The sequence below is a fragment of the Chlamydotis macqueenii genome, chromosome 29, assembly GCF_036417535.1.
Source record: "Chlamydotis macqueenii isolate bChlMac1 chromosome 29, bChlMac1.mat, whole genome shotgun sequence".
Taxonomy (NCBI): domain Eukaryota; kingdom Metazoa; phylum Chordata; class Aves; order Otidiformes; family Otididae; genus Chlamydotis; species Chlamydotis macqueenii.
The window spans coordinates 1,824,265-1,845,289 of record NC_141584.1 but is presented as its reverse complement, the minus strand read 5'-3'; the positions used below and the strand labels follow the sequence as shown (position 1 = coordinate 1,845,289).

Genomic DNA, 21,025 nt, shown 5'->3' with positions numbered 1-21,025 from the left:
GGCCGCCGAGCGGCTGCGACTGCGCATGCGCGGGACCTGCGCGGGAGGCGGGTGGCGGAGCACGTGCGTGGGGAGAGAGGGGCCCTGGCCGGGGAAGGGGGGGTGACTGCACTGGGCGCAGTGGGATCCGGGAACGGGCACTGGAGTGGGCTCCGGGGGCAGGGAACGGGCACTGGGATCCGGGAACGAGCACTGGAGTGGGCTCCGGGGGCAGGGAATGGGCACTGGGATCCGGGAATGGGCACTGGAGTGGGCTCCGGGGCAGGGAATGGGCACTGGGATCCGGGAACGGGCACTGGAGTGGGCTCCGGGGGCAGGGAATGGGCACTGGGATCCGGGAATGGGCACTGGAGTGGGCTCCGGGGGCAGGGAATGGGCACTGGGATCCGGGAATGGGCACTGGAGTGGGCTCCGGGGCAGGGAATGGGCACTGGGATCCGGGAACGGGCACTGGAGTGGGCTCCGGGGGCAGGGAATGGGCACTGGGATCCGGGAATGGGCACTGGAGTGGGCTCCGGGGGCAGGGAACGGGCACCGGGATCCGGGAACGAGCACTGGAGTGGGCTCCGGGGGCAGGGAATGGGCACTGGGATCCGGGAACGGGCACTGGAGTGGGCTCCGGGGGCAGGGAATGGGCACTGGGATCCGGGAACGGGCACTGGAGTGGGCTCCGGGGGCAGGGAATGGGCACTGGGATCCGGGAACGGGCACTGGAGTGGGCTCCGGGGGCAGGGAATGGGCACTGGGATCCGGGAATGGGCACTGGAGTGGGCTCCGGGGGCAGGGAATGGGCACTGGGATCCGGGAACGGGCACTGGAGTGGGCTCCGGGGGCAGGGAATGGGCACTGGGATCCGGGAATGGGCACTGGAGTGGGCTCCGGGGGCAGGAAACGGGCTCCGGGGGCAGGGAACGGGCAGTGGGATCCGGGAACGGGCTCCAGGGGCAGGGAACGGGCACTGGGATCCGGGAACGGGCTCCAGGGGCAGGGAACGGGCACTGGGATCCGGGAATGGGCTCCAGGGGCAGGGAATGGGCAGCAGGATCCGGGAATGGGCTCCGGGGGCAGGGAATGGGCAGCAGGATCCAGGAATGGGCAGTGGGATCCTGGAATGGGCTCCGGGGGCAGGCTGCTCCTCACGCCCGGGGGAGGGGGTCCCGCGCTGGACAGGAGGGGTCCGTGCTGGGCACTGTGGAGTGGGTGAGCAGCGCCCGGGGAGGAGGGGTGCGGGGCTGAGCACCCAGCCTGTGGGAAGCACAGAGCGGGGCAGGGTTACAGATGGTTCCCCCGGAGGAAGAGGCCGTCAGATGGGGGACAGGTGATGCCGTGAAGAGATGGGTTTTGTGTTGGGTGTGATGGAGTTGGGGGGCAGCGTGCGGAAGGGAGCGTTGTACCCTGGGAGGGTACGAGCTGTGGGCTTCCTGTGCTGGGAGAAAGGGGTCCTGCACTGGGGTAGGGTGGGTAGAGGGGTACGTCTGGGACACGTATCCCCGCCCGGCCACAGTGCTGGCAGGCAGCAGCGCTCCCTGTGCCTGCGTTTTAGCGTGGATGCTGCTGCTTGGTAGCTCAGGTGAGTGAGATAAATCTAATTAATTCTGTGCAGAAATGGGGTTACTGCACAGCTAAACTGTTGAAGAAACTCTCTCTACAGGAGCAACTTCATCTCCCACCTGTTCAGGGGGGTCAAAGAGTTTTATTCAGATGCTATTCCTCTCTCTTTTTATCAGTAGTTTGTTTCATTTCTTTTGACTGGTCTGCGTCTCTCGAGCAGGTGTTGGCATGAACAGAATTCGCATCCATGTTTTGCCGTCGAGCCGAGGACGCCTCACTCCTGTGCCGCGGCCGCAGGAGCCTCTGTCGTGTGCCTTCACCCACCGCCAGTGCTCCCAGCCGCGGCTGGAGGGGCAGGAGTTCTGTATTAAGCACATTCTTGAAGACAGGAGCGCCCCTTTCAAGCAGTGCAGCTACGTTTCGACAAAGAATGGAAAGCGGTGTCCCAACGCTGCGCCCAAACCGGAGAAGAAGGATGGGTGAGTACCTCCATCTCCTGGTTCTCTGCTTCTGTACCATACGAAACTAAAACGGGCAGGAGAAGGCCCTTCACCTCCTTCAACTGCTGCACTCAACGTTACCTCAGCCAAGTGACTCCCTGTTTCTAAAGCATTTTGAAGCTAAAAAAAAGATTCTGCGAGTGCTGGACTCTGTGTGGAGTCCTCTTGGCCCCGCAGGACCGTTGGGCTGCTGCCTTCTGCCATCAGAAGGTGGCTGCAGTGATCCAGGTCCTTTGTAAGAGCTGTATGTGCAGCCACACGGTGCCGTACCCCCGCTCAGCCCAGCAAATGTAACCTGCTGCTGTCTGTGCTCACAGATAATCCTCAGCACAGATATTCTGGTCGCTTGTTATGTGGAGCTGGTGACCTGGTTGCGCTGCTGGTTCCCTGATGCATGTAAAATGTTGTGATTGCTGTGGATGGAAGGACCTGGAACAGCTATCGACATCCAGCAGGCACGTCAGCAGAGCACAGTTTCCCTTACGGGAGCATCGCCCCGCGTTTCAGTCTCAGAGGTTATGGGGATGTGGACGCTGGTAGTCTCGATTCTGCTCTTGGTCCCTCTGTGATAAAAATGCTCCACCCGACGTGGGACGGCGTGCTCAGCGTGGAAGCTGAGAGTCTATCTAGTATGAACGTTTGGAAGCAGAAAAGCTCACCTCAGTGGCTTTAAGTAAAAAGCTCTTTTCTCTCCCTGCTGCTGTGCCACGTGGCTGCCAGCTCCCGTGCCAGCGGTGGCGTGTGGTCCACGAGCACCCGGGGCTCTCTGGCGCTTCTGAGCCATACCTGCAGCCAGCTGTGGACGGGACTCACTTTCCAGGGGCAAGGGAACGTTTCTCATTGTATCACTTGTTCGTTTTGCTGGCTCAGGGCTTGGAGTCGTAACGAGCTTGTGATTTATCCCCACAGCACGTCGTTCTGTGCGGAGCACGCCCGTAGGAACGCTCTGGCGCTCCAGGCTCAGATGAAGAAGTCCAATCCCGGGCCTGTAAGTGAGACTCTGCTTTGCCAGCTTAGCTCTTATGCCAAAACGGAGCTGGGATCTCAGACGGCAGAGAGCAGCCGCAGCGAAGCCAGTCGGATCCTGGGTAAGAATTGAAAGTGAAAACTGGTAAGAGAGGACCCGGAGTTCTCGGTTTTCTGTGGAAATGCCAAGATAACTTCTTAAATCCAGTGGAAAAAAAGATCCTAAGGGTCTGTGGGTAGGAGATCGTGTTCTGCAAAGGCTGGTTTGTCTTGCCTGCCGCTAACTGTTGACAAGTCACACTGCCACACCAAAATCCTGCAGATTTTCTTCCCTTGCAGTCACAGAGTAGAAACATGAGCTAGCTTTCCTCTTTACCAGGCGTTAGGCTGTAGCGGTGCCTGTCAAACGCTGTCCCAGTGCTGAGCTTCCCGTCTCACGGGGTCGCTCAATGGGCCCAGCCGGCAGTTTGTGCTTCCTAGGCAGGCAGGAGGGTCACTCCGCAAGAGCTGCGTGTTTTGGCTGCACCGAGTTGGTGGCTTTCCTGTTGTTCCGCGTCCCTTGCTCGCGCTGTGCTGGGGAGGAGAAGTCTCCCCTGACAAGAGACCGAGCTGCTTCGCCTCGGCGCGGCCGTGGAGCCGCGCTCCCGGGGTCCCCTGTGCTGGAGCAGCGCGTGCTGGGACGTAGGGTAGCGTCCTGTCACTCAGGGTGACTTTGTCTTTCCAGACGAGGACAGCTGGAGCGACGGCGAGCAGGACCCTATCACAGTGGACCAGACGTGGCGAGGGGACCCGGACAGCGAGGCTGACAGCATCGATAGCGACCAGGAGGATCCCCTGAAGTGAGTTGGGTGCTGGTAGCTGCTGGCTGCTTACCGCGCTGTAGCGCGCAGAGCGTTCTGAGCTCGGTGTGACGCCGGAGGAGACGATGCTTATGTCAGAGGTGATGATAGTTGGTGTTGCGTTGGACTTTGTTCCTTGGAGAGTGGCTAGGCGTGAACGCTTGCTGGACTTGGACCTGGTAGTTCTTCTGGGCAGTGTTTGATGGTGATCCTCTTTCAGTGTGGAGCGATCCTTTCAGCAGCAGTCTCTCTGATCTCTTAACCTAAAAATAAGTGTGGAAAAATCAGTAATTCTGCTTGTCATCCATTGGTCTGTCTAATCCGGCCTGTGTTTCCGATAACATCTGTGTCAGTCAGTCAGGAGAGGCGCCCCGAGGGACCCTGAGAAACGTCACTGGGTTTGCGTGGATGTGTTTCAGGCATGCTGGCGTCTACACAGCTGAGGAGGTGGCTCTGATCATGCGGGAGAAGCTGATCCGCCTGCAGTCTCTCTATATTGACCAGTTCAAGCGACTCCAGCACCTGCTGAAGGAGAAGAAGCGCCGATTCCTGCACAGCCGCAAGGGAGAGCACGAAGCCATAGGCAAGTACTGGTACAGGTGGTCGCTGATCGTATTCCTCTGGCCGAGGGCACAGCGCTCCTCTAAAACACACGCAGAACTCTCCGTTTTTTTTTTTTTTTTTTTTTTTTGCCCTTTGTAGCAGCAGATTTCAGAGCAGTGCTGTCTTGATAAGGGTGAAGATCACCGTAGGGCTGAAACTCAGTGCGAGAAGGTATTTCTGTGGCTGGCCTCGCGCCCAGAGATTGGTATCGTTCGGGTTAGAAAAGCTGCCGGATTTCTTTGCTCTCCAAAGTTTGCAGTGTTGTCAGGAAATGAGACTACAAAGTTAATTCTGAGACAAAAGTTCTTTTTTTGTATGGGACTTCCTGTTTTTGGTTTTATAAACAAAAAATGTATTCATCTGTAAGGTCCTGTCTGTATCGGCAGACGTTTGTTTCGGTAGTTACACCAGCACTGCTGCGGTGACACGTTCCTCCTTAGCACAGATGCAGCTTTCCCTCGCAAAAACACTTCTGCCTCCGTCGGATTTTGCCCTGTGCTCTTGGAAGCAGGAAATTGGAGTTCAGCAGGGGCAGAACTGGGGCGTGTAACTGGTTGCAAGTATTGGCAGTGCGAAGAAGGCTTTCTCTAGCGTAGTCTTAGAATAGCTCATCCTGGAAAATGGCATAATGCAGCTCGGTCCCAAGTAAAAATAACTGTAAGTTTGGTACATAACAATTTCGTAGAACTCTTTTTAGCAAACCGGTAATAGAAGAGCAGATCCTGAGCGTAGCCCTGTAATTACAGCTGGGAGTGCTTACAGGAAGCTTCCAGAACTTGCACGGGAGCAAGCTGCAATTTGACAAACTTCTATTCTGCCTGCACAAATCACAATAGACTACTGAGTGGCCAAAATATTTTTAAAAAGAAGTTTTAAAAACATTCTGCCGGCCCAAGTGTTCCTCGTGTGCGCAGAAAAGTTGGGATAAATTTTGGGATGGAATCTGCTTTGTCATCTTCTTGTGTAAGCAGGAGATGTGCTTCCTGTTTATACATGCAGCTCTCACCGCTCGTTTGCTCCGTGCGTTGACATCTGTCTCGTTAGTCAGCTGTTGGAGCCCTCGACAGCTGATTTTGGCTCTCGGCACTGAAAAACCATGGAAGGACGTGGCAGGTGGGGTGGTATTTTCTGACCTCTCCTCGCTCCCTGCAGGCAGCAGCCTTCTGACGGGCCCGGAGGGGCTGATGGCCAAGGAGCGTGAGAACCTGAAACGCCTGAAGTGCCTGCGCCGCTACCGGCAGCGTTACGGCGTGGAGGCCCTGCTCCACCGGCAGCTGAAGGAGCGCAGGATGCTGGCGACCGACGGCGCTGGCCAGCAGGTAAGTCCGGCGGCTCGGGGACTGGCTCCGGCTGGAGTTACAGCCGTGCTCGGAAGCTGCGTCTCTCCTCTCGTCGCTGCCCGGGAGGAATCCGGGCCGTGTCCGCTCTGGCCCTGCGGGGTTGTCCCTTGTAACGCCCTTCCTGCAAGGACGTGAAGACCGGGGTGGCTGGCACCCTCAGCACCCACGTTGGCTGAAACACAGGAGGTCCTTAGAGTCGTGTTAAATGGGCACCAAAACCGCAAAAGTTAAAGTGGGGTTGAAGACTTTTTCCTTTTGAAAGGGAGGGCTCAGTGCGAGGCAGCTTGATTTTCATCCCTGAAAAATGTGTGGGAAATACGGTGGTGAAACCCAGGCTCCTCCAGACCTGCGAGGACCCCTTGTGTCACACATGAAACTAAATTTGAAGCTGTGCGCAGCCGTTTGCTAATAAAATTCAAAGCGTTCCCTTAAATGACTTCTGAGAGTGGAAAGATAACTCTGAGAAACCTCATTCTTTGGGACGTGCTTCTGAGGTGAAGTTCTTCCTACTGAAATCAAGTCGTGCCTTATTATCTCAGCTCTGTTTAATAAAAGCTCTAACGAGACGGACATAATGAGGAGCGAGGCTCTGCTGGAATCGAACTGAGTTTGGTCTTGGCGTGTTTTGAAAGCAGGACGCGAGTGTTGTATGGCCGAGGGGTTTCTGTGGAACGGAGCTGGCTGACTCTCCGGTGCAGCTCTGAGCTCTTCTCTTGGTCTCGCAGGCGCACACCACCCGCTCCAGCCAGAGGTGCTTGGCCTTTGTTGACGACGTCCGGTGCTCCAACCAGTCCCTCCCGATGGCCAGGCACTGCCTTACGCGTATCCTTTGATCTTCCTCTGCTGCCTTGGCCTGCGCTCCTGACCGTTTGCTGGCAGTTTGAAGTGTGTCTGATCCTCCTTTTTTTTTTTCCTCTTTGGCCCTAAATCAAGGCCATCGGTTTGCCGTAGCCGTTGGTTTCAAGCAGGAGCCCAGAGGAAACATCTCCCAGTCTGCTGGCGCTCCCGTCCCCGTGGAACAGCCAGTTCGTGCGGGAGCGACAAGGGCCTGGGCTCGCCCTCGCCTCTCCCTGGGGCAGGTCCCGCTGCAGCCTTCCTGCCGGCTGATCCCGAGCCTCCAAACTGGGTGGCTGGTTCACTTGGAAGCGACCAGGGAACCTAACCAAGCCCAGGGGAGGCATGAGCTGGTTTCTGTTGCTGTGAAAGCCTGGGTGGAAGCAAATCTGCTCTCGGGTTGGCTACAGCAGCTGTCCCGAGCAGGGTCTGTGAGCTGGGTTTGAATCCTGCTGTCCAGGGTGTTCCTAGCAGAGGGTATGTGACTGCTGAAGCATGAGCTCACTGATTTTGGGGAGGATCTGAACAAATCCTGGCCTGTTTGGGCCTGCCATGGACTAGCTCAGTCTCCTTTTACTCCTGGAAAGGTTTGCACTTGTGTGTGTGTGTGTGAGTGAAAAGCCTCGAGCTGTTTGACCTCCTGAAACAGGCTCGGCTTCTCGAGGGCCAGCGCCGAAATTTCCCCTGGAGTCCCCCCAGCTCAGGGATCACTGCCCCAGCGTGGGATCCACGAACCGAACGTTGCCCCGGGTGCGTCTGTGCAACTCTTGTCTAGGCAGGATTGGGTGGACGCGTCCCGGAGCAGGTTTGGATCGTGTCGGAGCTGTGTTAGCAGCTGTTCCTGGCGTGAGTCAGGAGGAGCTCGGCACTCGGTCCCAGAGCAGAGCTGGCAGCCAGGGGGAGGATGAGCTCTTCGTTTTGTTTGGGCTCTTCACTTTGTTTTGTTACCGAAGTTGGCAGACTCGATTCCAGCTACGCGCAGGGAGCAGGAAGCTGCCTTTGTTTCTCTCTAGTGACCATAAACTTGAGAATAAAGACAGGATAAATACCTACGAAACGCTTTGAGCAAGCTGCTGTTTGCAGCTGGCTTGCTTTGAGCAGGGCGGGCTGAGAAGGGAGTGGAAAAAGCGAGGTTTGCTTTCCTTACGTCTGAGCTGTCAGCTGACTTTCACTGACACAAACAAGATTTTACTTCGGTTAGCCCCGCTGAGCCGATAACATCTGCAGCCTGCTCTGCTTTGTGCATTGTCGAGCGGCTCTTGGGCTTTTTTTTTTTTTGCTTTTCAGGAGCTGGATTGTTTGTGACAATGCGTTAAAGGGACCGAACCCAGCTGGGCTGTTGGGCTCCAGGTGGAGCGTGTGGTTTTGTCATCTTGGCAAGCCGTGCTTTTTGGCTACCGATAAAGTCGGTGCTTGATCCGGGAGTCGTTCAGAGAGATTAAAATCTGCCTTCCCCGCCCTGCTGTTCGTTCCGAGATGCTTTCCTCACCGTGTCTGCCCTCGAGCGCCAGAGATCTGGCTCCTCTGGGCTGGGCTCTGCTAGCACAGATTACGGGCTCCCCGCAGCCTGCTGGGAAGTCGTATCGGTGCGTTCACAGCTGCCTCGGTGCGGGAAGGAGAGGAGGAAAGGATAAATACCAAACCCAGTCGGCTTAAGAAACTGGGTTGAACTTTTACCAGTTTGTGTGGGTTTGGAAATTTGGGTTGTGGTGTGGGTTTTTTTTTTCGTCTCCCGCGCTGCACTGTGTGAAAAGGAAACTGCGGCGTGAACCCCACCGCTGGGCGATTATTTGGGGGGGGGGTTGATGTTGAGGTATCTGACCTGAAAGACTTGATCTGCACCCGCAATCTGCGTTGGCCCCAGCACCCGATTGTCACCTGCACGGAGATTGTGCCTCACGGCGACACGGTCTCCGCTGTTCCTTGCGGCGGGAAGCAGAAACTTCACGACTGTCAGCGAAGCCTTGTTTACGCAGACCCTCGTGCAGCCTCAGCGGTGGGTCCGCCTGTAGCTTTGCAGGACTCCTGGAAGAGGACAGGGTTTGCTCTGTAGCTCCTCTCTGCAAGTCAGATGCAATGCGAGCCGAGTTTCTGTTTGTGATTAAAGGCAGGAAATCCCATTTACACCTCTGGCAGGAATAGGTTTTCCACTGGGAAGGAAAATGCACTGGGAAGACAGAAATACCGGAACAAAACTCCTGGCTGTGGAAAAAGCATTGTGTGTGCTCGTTTCTCTGCTGCGTGTTAGATGTTAAGGTTTGTGCAGATGCTGTTTAAATGCATGTCTGCAAATAAAACTAATCCTGTGCGTTGGTAATATCTTCCATCTGAGGAGCTGCGAGCGCTTTACAAGGATCCAGCTACGTCTCCCAGCCCCCACTGGGAGCCTGTCGCTGTTGTCCCCGTTTTTCAGCGTGAGTAACGTGGCCCGCGTCGCCGGGCAGTCGGGATGCAGCTCTGGAGTCTGGGCTCCTGGCCTTGGGGAAGCGTGTGGGGTTTTTAATACGGTTTGCTGAGGGCGATGGGTGAGCGGGGCGCGTTTATGCCTCTGGATGCGTGTCTTGGCTGTAGCTTGTCTGCCACGCAGGTTTTCCTTGACCGTGTTTTCCCAGACATTTGTCAGGACGCTAACCAGACTCTGTTTAAACTGTGCCAAGGCTCCGAGGAAGTGCCCTGCAACAAGCCGGTTCCCGTGAGCCTCTCCGAGGATCCCTGCTGCCCGCTCCACCTCCGCTTGCCTCCGCAGATGTACGTCCCCGAGCAGGTGCTGGCTGTCCCCGAGGAGCTGGAAGCTGCCCCCACGGACCTGTACTTGAGCGCTGCTGAGCTCCAGCCCACGGAGAGCTTGCCCCTGGAGTTCAGCGACGTAAGTTGGAGAGGCCCATGAAAAACATTGAGGAGTCCAAAAGGTTTGGGAGATGTTTGTTCCTGTAGGTTTGGTGACTGCTCCTTTAGCAGGGCTGTGCTCTCATTTAAATCCTTATTTAGGAGCTTTTTAAAAAGAGGATTTTTTTCCTCCCCCTCCTCTCCCGTGAGGAATCCATGAGGATTTTAATCCTCAGATTATTCTGATGTGCTGCATGTATGTTAAGCCTACATGCTTGAAATCCTCTGAAATTTGTTTAAACAAAAAAAAAAAAAAGCCGTGGTCATTTGGAGCTGCTCCTCTGAACGAGGCATCGCCTGCCCTAGTATTTGGATGCCCCCGAGATTCTTGAGCACTTCTGTCAGGAGGCAAATCTCGTAACCATCAGAGTCTGCTGATGGAGGAGGGATCACCAGCAGCTGTGGAGCCGCAGCGTTCCCACGGGCGAGCAAGCGCTGCTGCCGCGTGGTCAGGCCGGGCCCAGCGCCCCCCCGGGGTCGAGGGGACGCTCCCCTTGCCTTCGGTGTGCACAGGACAAGACCCCAGCCCCCCTTCCTGTGGGGCAGAGCCGGCGAGCCGCTCTGTGAAAACAAGCGTTGTGCGGGGGTGGGTTTTCTCAGGGCAGAAAGGAAATTTTTCCCCCAGCCTTCCTTTGAGAGGGTTCCCCCGTGCCGTGTGGGGTTTTGGGCGCTTCAGGAGCGAAGCCGGGTGCCGTGCTCCTGCCCTGCACCTCGAGCCGTGCATGGATGTGAGCTGCAGGTGGGCTGGGACAGCCCGCCGTCCTCAGCTCGGAGGGATTCGGAGCCACGGCTGCGTAGGGCATCTGTGTTTTATCTCGCGGCGCACTAGAGTGCTGCTCGTGAGTTGCAAGCATCTCGTCTTGATGTCAAACACCCTCCAGAACCAAAACAAATCCCATCTCTAACAATAGCCTCGCAGGAATCCCAGCCTCTCGCGTCAGCAGGGTTATCCACGCGCAGAGCAGACGGCAGCGAGCAGGGCAGACGGAGCGCTAAGCTAGAGGCTGGCCACTCCAGTACGTCGTGTCAGAGCGAGCAGAGAGGGCTGGGTGAAATCTTGGGAGAAAATCTTGCCCTGGAGAGCAGGACCGGACCCTTTCACGGCTTTCCTGGCTGCTTCTGGGGCAGCACGCCACGCTGGGCTCCAGACCTTGCGCCCCGCGCCTTGTTTTCAGCGGGAGCACGGCACTGCCAGCTTGCATCACGCCGTTTCTGGAGGAGGAGGCTCCTGTCGCCGTGTTCCTGGCTGCTGGGAGTCCCGGTGGCACGGTGCCTCCTGCTCTGCCTTCCTCCTCCCGTGCCCGTAAAGGGTGGAGCTGCCCGCTCCTGCCCCGCTGCTCGAGGGGGCAGCGCAGAAGGGTGCGAGGTCTCGTGCTTCTGTCTCCGTGGGGCTCCTCAGGACCCCTCCTGCTGACGCACCGCTCCGGGTGTTTTCTCTCCTAGGACTTGGACGTGGTGGGCGATGGCATGCAGTGTCCCCCGTCCCCTCTGCTCTTTGATCCCTCCGCGGCGCTGGATCAGTCCCTCAGAGACGTTGCCGACGCCCCCATAGACATACTGGCCTTGGAGGAGCCTTCCCACCCTGGCCTCCCTCTGCCGACGGCGCCGTCGGGCAGGGGGGCTTCCTCTGCCCACGTCTTCTCCCCGGCTGAGCTGCCTGCGCAGGTACGGCCGGGAGGGCGCAGCGGGGGCTTCCGGCGCTCGCGCAGCTCCTGCTCCAGCACTCGGCCCCCAGCACTCGGGAGCATTTATCTTCCCGGGGGATAAAAGTCCCCGTTTCCCTCCCGCCGCACAGCCAGGCCCTCGAGGAGGGGGTTCCTCTCCCCTGCGGCGGTGTTCGGGCCCACGCTCCGCGCGGGGTCTGGATGACATTAGGAGTTTCGAGGGGGTGGCAGCCGGAGCCTGGCCCCAGGGGAGCGGCGGAGGACGGGCGGCCGCCTCTTCTCCGTGGGTGGCTGGGTGCCACCCTCTTCCTGCGCGTGGGCTGGGTGTCGCGGGAGCTGTCTGGCTGTCTCGCAGGCTGGGGTCTGCCTGCTGCGGGAAGCCGATCTTCTCCCATCTGGGGTTTTTAAGGGGAGCCCTCATCTCCTGGGCTCAGGGCTGCTTTCTCCCTTTTTGGAGGCTCATACCCACAACGTGCTCCTCTTGCGTCCCCCCCAGAGCCTGTGGCTCACTCGGGACGTGCCCATGGGATGTTTTCTTTGGAGATGTCCTCGGGCGCTGTGCTCTGCACCCCCCGTCGCCCCTCCCGAGGGGTCCCAGCAGCGCTTCTGCCCTCGTGGGAACAGTGTTGGGGTGGGGGGACCCCGGCCCGGGAGCACGCAGCCCCCAGGCCCTGAATGAAGGCCAGCGGTTTGCCGTAGCCGTTGGTTTCAAGCAGGAGCCCAGAGGAAACGTCTCCCGGTCTGCTGGCGCTCCCGTCCCCGTGGAACGGCCAATTCGTGCGGGAGCGACAAGGGCCTGGGCTCGCCCTCGCCTCTCCCTGGGACGGGTCCCGCTGCAGCCAGCCCACCGCGCCCGTTCTGTCCCCAACAGGGTCACCTGCCCGCGGCCGCGGCCCGGCTGGGGCCTGGCGAGAACAGGCGGCTGGAGGAAGCCGCTTCCTCCGCCCAGGCCCGCGGAGCAGCCGCCAACGGGAGCCTGGAGCCGGCGTCCGTGAGCTGAGAGCGGCGGCGCGGGGCTCCTCGCCGCTCCTTCGCGAATCCCGGCTGGCGCCGAGTCCTGGCAGAGCCCGGCGGCGGGGTGCGGCTGGAGAACCGGCGGCCGCCCGGGGTGGGGCCGAGCCGCGGCTGCCGCCCCTCGCTGCTGCCGTTCCTGGAGCCATGGGGGCTGAGACCCCGCAGCGGGGACCCCGCGCCGTCCGTGCCCGGGCTCTGCCTGCCCTCGCCGGAGAAGCCGCAGGGGGACCCCGGGAGGGGACGGGGCCGCGCTCCACGCCCCGTGGGGGGGGGGGTGGGGGGGTCTTTCCCGTGGGGAGACTCTGCCTCCCGCGCGTCCCTCCAGGCCCTGCGGGGCTGCGTTGCGGGCTGCGTTGCGGGGCCCTGTAGCGTTTTGGGGCTGGGGGAAGGGGTGCTTTCCCTCCTGGAATAAAGTGATGGGAGGTGGGTGCCGAGCGTCCCCGTGTCGTGTGGCGGGGGCGGGCTGGGGGCGGGGGAGCTGCAAGGCAGCTGTCGGGGGAGGGCGGGGCAGGGGTGACCCCTCTGCTCCCCAAACCTCCGCTGCTCCCCCAAACCTCCGCTGCTCCCCCGCCTTTATTTCGGTCCTTGGCCCGAGCCCCCGGGGCTGGGCGGGGGGCGGACTCGGCCGAGCCCATGCGGGTCCCAGGCCGGGGGCCCCGGACGCTCGGTGCCGGAGGAGCGGCGGGGGCACGGGACCCTTTTTGGTGGGGCGGGGGAGGGAGTCGAGCCCCGGGGAAGGGATGCGGCAGCAAGCGGGACCCCCGTCGCCTTCGGGACCCCCCCGCCCCCGGGCGCGGATTGGCGGCGGCGGGGGCGCAGGGCGGAGCCGGCCCGGTGGAGCCATGACGTCACCGCCGCCGCCGCCGGGCCAGCCCCGGCCCCGGCCATGCCGCCCCGCGCCGCCGCCCCCGCCCCGCCGTAGCCCCCGGTGAGTCCGGCGCGGAGGGAGGGCGGGCGGGCGGGGGTCCTCGGGGCCGTGGAGGGGGGCCGTCCCCGCCGCCACCGGGCACCGGAACGTGTCGGGGGGGGAAGGAGGTGGGGCGAGGTGTCCCGGCCGATCCCCCCCCCCCCCCCTTAGGTTCCCGGTGCATCCCCCGCACGTCCCCGCTGTCCCCGGGCTGTTGTCCCCAGCGCGTCCCGTGTGCCCGCAGCCTGTCCCCGGTCCGTCCCCCACCGACCCCTGCCACATCCAGGCTCCCTCCACGCAGCGTCCCGGCTGTCCCCGCTGTGTCCCCGCTGTCCCCGCTGCATCCCGGCCGCTCCCCGCCTGTCCCTCCGTCCCACCCGCCGGTCCCTACTGTCCCCGCTCCGTCCCGCCTGTCCCCTGTGTGTCCCTGCTGTCTCCACTGCATCCCGGCTGTCCCCAGTGTCCCCGCTGCATCCTGGCGTGTCCCTGCTGTGTCCCCAGTGTCCCTGCTGCATCCCGGCTGTCCCTGCCGTGCGTCCCTGCCGAGCCCCAGCTGTCCTCGCTGCGTCCCTGTGCTGCCCCGGGGCTGTTTCTCCAGCACATCCCGTTTGTCCCCGCTGCATCCCCGCTGTCCCCAGGCTGTCCCTGCTGTCTCCACTGTCCCCAGGCTGTCCCCACTGTCCCCAGGCTGTCCCCATTGTCCCCAGGCTGTCCCCCCGTCCCCAGGTTGTCACCCCTGTCCCCAGGCTGTCCCTGGGCTGTCCCCCCTGTCCCCAGGCTGTCCCCAGGCTGTCCCCACTGTCCCCAGGCTGTCCCCGCTGTCCCCAGGCTGTCCCCGCTGTCCCCGGGCTGTCCCCGGGCTGTCCCCGCTGTCCCCAGGCTGTCCCCGCTGTCCCCAGCGTGTCCTGGCTGCCCCGAGGACCAGCAGTGTTGGGGACACTCGAGGCTGTCACCCCATGTCCCCCCTGTGCTCAGGGTGGGGGACCCTGGCGCGGGGCAGGCCAAGGCCAGTCTGTCGTGGCCGTGCCGTGGCACCGTGACCCGGCGCCAGGGACCGTTCCCCGCCATGCTGGCGTGCCCACAGCCACGCGGTTCGGGCACGTGCCGTGTCCCCGCGAGGCCTGGGACCAGGGAGGGGGACACCGGCACCCCCGGCTCTGCCTGAGCTGCGTCCCCCCGCTCCCAACGGGGACCCCTGTGCCGGGACAGGGGACGGACACGCCGTCCATCTGTCGGGGCCCCCCCGGCCGTGCGCTGCCGGCGGGGCCTGGGGAGAGCCGCGGGCCGCTCTTCCCCTCCAGACAGAGCCTCACTTCCCCCGTGACGCAGCCGGAGCCGCCGGCCTCGGGGCTGCTTCCTGCGCCGGGGGCAGCGCGAGGGGGCCCCGCGCACCCACAGGCACCGCGGGCCACCCCTGGGACCCCGCCAGGTCTGCAGGGGGACGGGGACGGGGACAGCACGTGTGACGTCCGGGCGAGGGTGTGCGGGGTCCTGCGGCCAAGGTCACGCGGCCCATCGCGTTGGGGACGGCTGGCTCGGGGCTCGGCGGGGGCGCGGGCAGCGTCCCGCGGCCCCTCGCTGCGGTGAGTGCCGCTGCTCCGGTCGTTTTTGCCGCTCTCGTTGCGTCGGGGGCAGAAGGCGGCGGGGTTTGCTCCGGGGCCGACTGGCAGCCCCCAGCGCTCCCACCCGCCGTGCGGCTGTGCGGGGTCCACGGTGGGGGACAGGGCTGCCACGAGCGCTGCGCACGCGCGCCCCAACCTCGCTTGCTTTTGGTGACCCCCGCCTCCCGGCCTCGCCGCCTCCGTCACCCCCAGGCCCTCCCGTTGTCCCCTCCGCTTCCCCCCGTGCTGCCCAACGCCCCGCCGTGGGGTCCGGGCATCACCCCCGTGGGGTTTGGGCATCGCCGCCGTGGGGTCCGGGCATCGCCGCCGTGGGGTCCGGGTGAGCCGGGGCCACGTGGCCCCACGTGAACCCCGACCCCGGCCCGGCTGGTGGGTGCAGGGTGGAGGCCCCGGCCTGGGACCACCGGCAGCTCCACGCCCGGAGCCCCGGGGGCTTCCACAAAAGGTGCCCAGGCTCCTCAGGGTCCCTCTCCAAAGGGTGCTGGGTGCCCCCGGGGGGGGGTCCCTCTCCGCGGGGATTCCCCACGGTGCCACGTGGGGATGCCCGGTGTCGCGGTGCCGCCTCTCCCGGGGGTCCCTGTGCCCCCTCCCCGGTGCTCCCGGGCCGAGGCCGGCGCTGGCGGAGCCGCGCACCGGGGGCGGTGGCGGCGGCGGCCCCGGCTCCTCCCCGGTCGCGGCGGGAAGGCGGAGCCGCCGCCGCCTCCCAACAATAGCGCGGCCGGGCCGGGCCGGGATGGAGCCGCCGCTGCCGCCGCCGCCGCCGGGACCGGTCCCGGGGCCGCGCTGAACGGGAACGGGCGGCGCCGCCGGGAGCTCCGGGCGTGAGTGCGCGGCGGGGGGCGCGGGGTGCCCGGTGCTCGGGGCCGGCGCTCGGGGCCGGCGCTGGCGCTCGGGGCCGGCCCCTGTTCCGGTTCGCACGGGGCGAGCGGCGGGGGGAGGCACCGGTGCCGGCGGCGTGGCGAGCCCCGGGGGAAAGCGGGGGTGTGCGGCACCGGGACCGGCCCCCTCTGCACCCCGAGGGTCCTGTGCGTCCCGGTGCCCCGGGGCCAGTCCCAGGGTCCCCGCACTCCCCGGGAAGGGGCAGGGGTGGCTGGGCTGCGGGAGGGGTCCCTGTGGCTCCGGGTGCCGGTGGGGTCGGGGCTCTGTCCCCCTCCTCAGCCCCATTCTCCCCCGCAGGTGACACCGCGGAGGGACGGGGCTGGGGGTGTCCCGAGCGAGGTAAGGGGGTCCCGGGCTGCCCAGGGCCCGGCAGTGCTGCGGGACGGGGGTCAGCAGGGACCCCGGCCTGACACGTGTCCCCCTGCAGCCAGCGATGTCGGAGAGCGTGGCCGAGGTGCCGGGAGACGGGAGCCCCGCGGCGCTCGGCGAGACGGGCACCAGCCATGAGCTGCTGCAGCGGCTGCGGGAGCTGGAGGTACGCCGGGGGCTGGGGGCCGCCACAGGCTGGGACCCCCTGGCAGCCGCGGCTGGTGCCACTGCGCCGCCGTGGCCACCCGAAACTGGGGCCACCAGGGCAGCCGTGGCCGGTGCCACAGGGCAACTGTGGCCACTGCGAGCGTGCAGCCATGGCCACCGTGCAGCCGTGGCCGCTGCGAGCGTGCAGCCGTGCTGAGGCCGGTGCCACCGAGCCAGCAGCCCAGACACCACGGTGGGGCCAGCGCTTCCCCGCTTTCCGTGGCCCTCGTGTGCCACCGCTCCTGGGGCCGCCCCGTCCCTCCACGCGTGGCCCTGCGTCCCACCGGGCAGAGGAGGGGTCCCCTGGATGCCGTGGGGGGGGGGTTCCAGCCGCCCGGACCCCTCTGCCGTGTCCCCTGAGGCGTCACCGCTCTGTCCCCAGGCGGAGAACTCGGCCCTGGCCCAGGCCAACGAGAACCAACGGGAGACGTACGAGCGCTGCCTGGACGAGGTACGGGGGGTGGGGGGGCGCATGGGACACGCGTGTACACACGTGTGGCGGGGCGCGGGGCTGCGTGTGTCCTCGCACCCCACCCAGACCCCCCGCTCTGCTCTCCAGGTCGCCAACCACGTGGTGCAGGCGCTCCTCAACCAGAAGGTGGGTGTTTGGGGGGGATGTCGAGGGGACTGGGGGGAAAACTGGGGGGGGGGGTGGGGTCCCAGCTGACCCCCTCCCCTCCCGCCCCGGCCAGGACCTGCGCGAGGAGTGCATCAAGCTGAAGAAACGAGTCTTCGACCTGGAGCGCCAGAACCAGGCGCTGAGCGACCTCTTCCAGCAGAAGCTGCAGCTCTCGGCCGGATCCCTGCCCCAGGTGCGGCCGGGGCTGCGGCGGTGCTGGGCGGGTGGTGGGGGGGTCACGGGGAGCCCCCCCAAAGGTTAACCCGGCGTCTCCCTCCTCTCCAGCTCCCGCTGCACGCCGTGCCCCTGGACGCCCCCGCCAGCCCCCAGCCGGGCTCCGCTGAGCAGCCGCCCACCCTGCTGCCCCCCAGCTGCTGCGTCCCCCCGCTGGAGGTGGGTACCGGCGTCCCCAAACCCCCTGCTCCAGTGTCCCCCTCTCCGGGCTGTGCCAGCCCCCTCCCCAGGCTCACGCTGTTGGCTTTTCCAAGGCTGTGGTGGCCCTGCTTTCTGGGCACGAGGTGTCCTCCCCTCCGTCCCCCTCCCCGGGCCCGTGGTGTCCCCGTGCCTCAGCCCTGGGATCTCCGGATCCCTGGCATCCGCCTGCTCTGACGTCCCTGTCTCCAAATCCCTTTGTCCCTTGTGTCCCTGTCCCCATTGCGTCCCTCTCCCCATCCCCCTCCACCCGTGGTGTCCCTGGGACGTCCCCCCTCTCCCAGCCCCGGCGCGGTGCCATGGGGCTCAGCGCCAGCTCCCCGCGGGGTGACGGCACCTGGTCCCCACAGGTGACCCCATCGGTGCCATCGGGCAGCCCCGGGCTCGGCCCCGGTGCCCCCTCCCTGGACGCCCTCTCCCCCTTCTTCAAGAAGAAAGCCCAGATCCTGGAGGTGCTGCGCAAGCTGGAGGAGACGGACCCTCTCCTGGGGCCCCCTCCGGCCTCCCCCGGCTCCCCGGAGCCCTGCGCCGCTCCGGGCTGGCCCCCCTGCCTGCTGCGGGGGCCGGGGGCTGCCGGGGGGTGGCGGGGGGCCGAGGGCAGCCCCTGCTCCTCGCCGGAGGAGGCTGCGCCGCCGCGGGGGGCTCTGCTCAGCGCCCTGGCTGAGCGGCTGCTGCGGGGCGAGGGGGGGTGCTGCCGGCGCAACTGCGAAGCCCCCGGGGGATCCCCCCGGCAGCGGCGTGGGGAGCACCCCGCTTTCCTAGGGCTCAAGGAGAGCCCCGAGGAGGGGTTCGCCCCGCTCTCGTCTGGGGTGGGGGGCAACCCCCTGCCCTCCCCCCCCAAGGTGCTCAAGCTGCCGGCCCCCCCCGGGGCACTGCGCCTCAGCCCCCAGCTCGCCCGCGCCTCCAAGATCCCCTGCCGCGGCGGCAACCCTGAGGCCTCGCCGGCGCTCAGCCGCCGCGCCTCCCCCGACGCCCCCCCGGAGCCCGGCTCCCCCGAGCCCCCCGCCTTCCCCCCGCCACGTCCCTGCGAGGCGGCCGAGCAGCCCCCCGGGCCGCCGGGACCTCCCGCCAGTGGGGAGCGGGCGGCCGCTTCGCCCCCCAGCACCTGCCGTGGCACGGGGGGCTCGGCCTCCTCCCGCCGCCCCAGCAAGAAGCCCCCCGAGCCCGGCTACCTGCCCTTCAAGGAGCGCCTGGCCGCCCTGAGCAAGCTGCGGGGGGCCGAGGGCCGTGAGCCTGCCGGCCCAGGACGGCCCCCTCCTCGGGGGTCTTTGGGGGGCAGCCTGAAGCACCCCGAGCCGGCGCACGGCGGGGAGCCCCTGGCCCGCTGCTACTCCTCCGGCTCCATGGGTGAGCCCGGCAAGGCGGGGGGCAAGGGACGCCCCACCGGCGGCAGGACCCCACCGCGGGCCGCCCCGGCACCCCCCGCCAAGGCCGCCCGCAGCCCCCACGGCAGCCCCACCAAGCTGCCCACCAAGGCGGGTGCCGGCAAAGCCGGGACGCCTCGGAGCGAGGAGCCGGCGGGTGCCAAGGCGGCAGGGGTGCCCCGCAAAGCGGCGCCGGCCCCCGAGCCCCCCGGCACGGGGCCGCCGCCGGGCGCCGCCGGGCACTCGGCCATCGAGGAGAAGGTGATGAAGGGCATCGAGGAGAACGTGCTGCGGCTGCAGGGCCAGGAGCGGGCGCCGGCGGGTGAAGCCAAGGGGAAGGCGGCCGGCGGCTTGGCCAGCTGGTTCGGGCTGCGCCGGAGCAAGTTGCCGGCCCTGAGCCGACGCGGCGATGGCGGCCGAGGCCGGGAGTGGGCCGGGACGCCGGCTCCCCTGCGCCGGGAGGTGAAGTTGGCTGCTCGCAAGCTGGAAGCCGAGAGCCTCAACATCTCGAAGCTGATGGAGAAGGCGGAGGATCTGCGCAAGGCGCTGCGGGAGGAGCACGCCTTCCTGCAAGGGCTGGCGCTGGAGAAGGGGCGCCCGCGCGGGCCCCCCCGCGGCCCCGGCCACCTCCCGGTGATGTACCAGGAGGTGACGGCCGAGACCTTCATGCAGCAGCTGCTCGACAGGTCAGCGGTGGCCCCGGGGTTGGGGGGGGGTGAGGTTTGTTCGGGGGGGGGGGGTCCATCCTCCCTGCCCTGACGCGGTGGCGGCCCCAGGGTGGACGGGAAGGACGTGCCCTACGAGAGCCGCCTGGAGCACAAGCGGGAGCTGTGCGAGCTCCGGCGGGTGCCGCCCGACGCCAAAGACCCCCGGCTCTGCCGCCCGCCGCGCAACGGCATCGTGGGGCACCTGCGGGAGCCCCCTGACAAGGTGCGGACCCCTCTCCCCGTAGCCGCCGGCCACATGCCCCACCCTGCGGGGCCCCCACGGCCGCGCTCACCCTCTCCCCCCCCGCTGCAGGTGCCCGACGTGGGGCTCCGGGACGAGCTGCCGTCGGATGAGAGCTTGTCGGAGTCGGGGACGTCGCAGCACTTCGCCGGTGAGCGGGGGGACACAGCAGGGCGGGGGGCGGGGGGCGCACCGGGGCGGACCCCGCCGTTGACGCCTCTCCTCGCGCCGGCAGCTTGCGGGTCGCTGACGCGGACGCTGGACAGCGGGATTGGGACCTTCCCCCCGCCCGACTACGGAGGGGTTCCTGCCAAGAGCACCCCCAAACCGCGGGGCCGCCCCGAGCCGCTGCCCGGTGCCGCGCCGGCGCGGCCGCCCGCCATCACCAAAGTGCCGCGCAAGGCCCGGACGCTGGAGCGAGAAGTGCCCAGCGTGGAGGAGCTGCTGGTGGCCGGCAAACACCGGAGCGCCCCGGCGTGCCGCCCCCCGGCCCCCCCCGGCCCGCACGGCCACCGTGCCGCTCCCCAAGGTCGGTGTCCCGCCGTGCTGCGTGCCGGGGTGGGCGGGGGGGGGGCCCTGCTGCTGGTGCTGAGCGTGCACCCGTGCGCGGCACCCCGGCGGGGAGGTGGGTTTCGTGGGGAGGTGGGGGGAGAATGTAAAGGCCAGCACTGACCCCCCCCCACCCCGTTTTCCCCCGCAGGTGCCGGTGAGGATGCCGGGAAGCCGCGGCGCATCCAGCAGAGCAAGAACTGGACCTTCCCCAACGCCAAAGCCTGCGGCGCCGCAGACCCCTTCCTCTGCCCGCCCGGGGGGCTGGAGGAGCTGCACCGTCCCGCGCTGGTAAGGAGGGGGGGGCTGCGGGACCACCCCCCCAACCCGCCCTGAGGTGTAGTTGGCATTGGCAGGGAGCGGGGGGCACAGGGACTCCCCCCCCTCACCACGCTGCGTCCTCGCCCCAGGCGCCTGTCTGCAGCCCAGCGGGGCGTCGAGGGGCGTCCCCGGAGGCCCCCCCGCCGCTGCCCCCCGCCCTGAGTGCCAGCAGCAGCCGGACGCCCAGCGCCTCGGACGTGGGGGACGAGGGCAGCACAGAGGCCCGGTCGCGGGACAGGGGGCACGGCCCCCCGGGGCTGGAGCACTCCGAATCGCTCAGCGACTCGCTCTACGACAGCCTCTCCTCCTGCGGCAGCCAGGGCTGAGCCCCCCCCCGGCCGCACTCGCACGTCTTCCACCCCCCCGCTGCCCCCCGCTCCCGCTCTGGGGGTGCCGCCCAGCGTCGGGGGGGTCCCGGTGCCCCGTCCCCCCCACTCCCGGCTGTCTCCAATGGTGCTATCGCAGTGTACAGCCCCCCCAGCTCCCCGCCGCCGGGTTTTTAACTCAATAAAGCCCCCCCTCCCCCGTTTATTTATACACGTTAGGGTGCAGCCGCCCTCGTCTCTGCGCCGCCCGCGTCCCGCCCGCGCCGGGGAGGGAGGGACGGGAGC

The 21,025-nt window shown here is 65.8% G+C and overlaps 2 protein-coding genes and 2 non-coding genes across 6 annotated transcripts; all 4 read left to right on the top strand.

The window, feature by feature from the left end:
* The first annotated feature begins 1,156 nt into the window (after positions 1-1,156).
* Positions 1,157-12,195, top strand: KANSL2 (KAT8 regulatory NSL complex subunit 2). The gene is made up of 10 exons (XM_086768822.1): positions 1,157-1,570; positions 1,772-2,030; positions 2,961-3,139; positions 3,742-3,856; positions 4,276-4,443; positions 5,616-5,778; positions 6,525-6,621; positions 9,246-9,499; positions 10,963-11,184; positions 12,055-12,195. The coding sequence occupies exons 1-10, from the start codon at positions 1,549-1,551 to the stop codon at positions 12,181-12,183; spliced, it is 1,608 nt and encodes a 535-aa protein (XP_086624948.1). The 5' UTR covers positions 1,157-1,548; the 3' UTR covers positions 12,184-12,195.
* On the top strand, positions 6,717-6,845 carry LOC147597065 (small nucleolar RNA SNORA2/SNORA34 family). The gene has a single exon (XR_015261287.1). It is a non-coding gene; the product is annotated as a small nucleolar RNA SNORA2/SNORA34 family (small nucleolar RNA).
* LOC147597064 (small nucleolar RNA SNORA2/SNORA34 family) lies at positions 11,849-11,977 on the top strand. Its single transcript, XR_015261286.1, has one exon. It is a non-coding gene; the product is annotated as a small nucleolar RNA SNORA2/SNORA34 family (small nucleolar RNA).
* Positions 12,196-13,056: 861 nt separating the features above from the next.
* On the top strand, positions 13,057-20,922 carry NCKAP5L (NCK associated protein 5 like). 3 transcript variants are annotated; one of them, XM_086768797.1, is made up of 13 exons: positions 13,057-13,125; positions 15,903-15,944; positions 16,033-16,140; positions 16,564-16,632; positions 16,741-16,779; positions 16,874-16,993; positions 17,086-17,193; positions 17,583-19,282; positions 19,373-19,526; positions 19,617-19,695; positions 19,780-20,073; positions 20,245-20,384; positions 20,504-20,922. In XM_086768797.1, the coding sequence occupies exons 3-13, from the start codon at positions 16,039-16,041 to the stop codon at positions 20,738-20,740; spliced, it is 3,042 nt and encodes a 1,013-aa protein (XP_086624923.1). In that variant the 5' UTR covers positions 13,057-13,125; positions 15,903-15,944; positions 16,033-16,038; the 3' UTR covers positions 20,741-20,922. The 3 variants fall into 3 exon arrangements, with proteins under 3 accessions (XP_086624923.1, XP_086624924.1, XP_086624925.1); XM_086768798.1 differs by lacking the exon at positions 13,057-13,125 and adding an exon at positions 14,595-14,687; XM_086768799.1 differs by lacking the exon at positions 13,057-13,125 and adding an exon at positions 15,460-15,547.
* Positions 20,923-21,025: the final 103 nt, after the last annotated feature.

Bases quoted from the DNA above. Each gene is read 5' to 3' on its own strand.
- KANSL2 (XM_086768822.1), top strand. From the start codon at position 1,549: ATGCTGCTGCTTGGTAGCTCAG. The intron at 4,444-5,615 runs GTACTGGTACAG...CCCTGCAGGCAG, and splicing joins GAGCACGAAGCCATAGGCAA to CAGCCTTCTGACGGGCCCGG. The intron at 6,622-9,245 runs GTATCCTTTGAT...GTGTTTTCCCAG, and splicing joins GGCCAGGCACTGCCTTACGC to ACATTTGTCAGGACGCTAAC.
- NCKAP5L (XM_086768797.1), top strand. From the start codon at position 16,039: ATGTCGGAGAGCGTGGCCGAGGTGCCGGGAGACGGGAGCCCCGCGGCG. The intron at 16,141-16,563 runs GTACGCCGGGGG...CTCTGTCCCCAG, and splicing joins AGCGGCTGCGGGAGCTGGAG to GCGGAGAACTCGGCCCTGGC. The intron at 19,527-19,616 runs GTGCGGACCCCT...CCCCCGCTGCAG, and splicing joins TGCGGGAGCCCCCTGACAAG to GTGCCCGACGTGGGGCTCCG.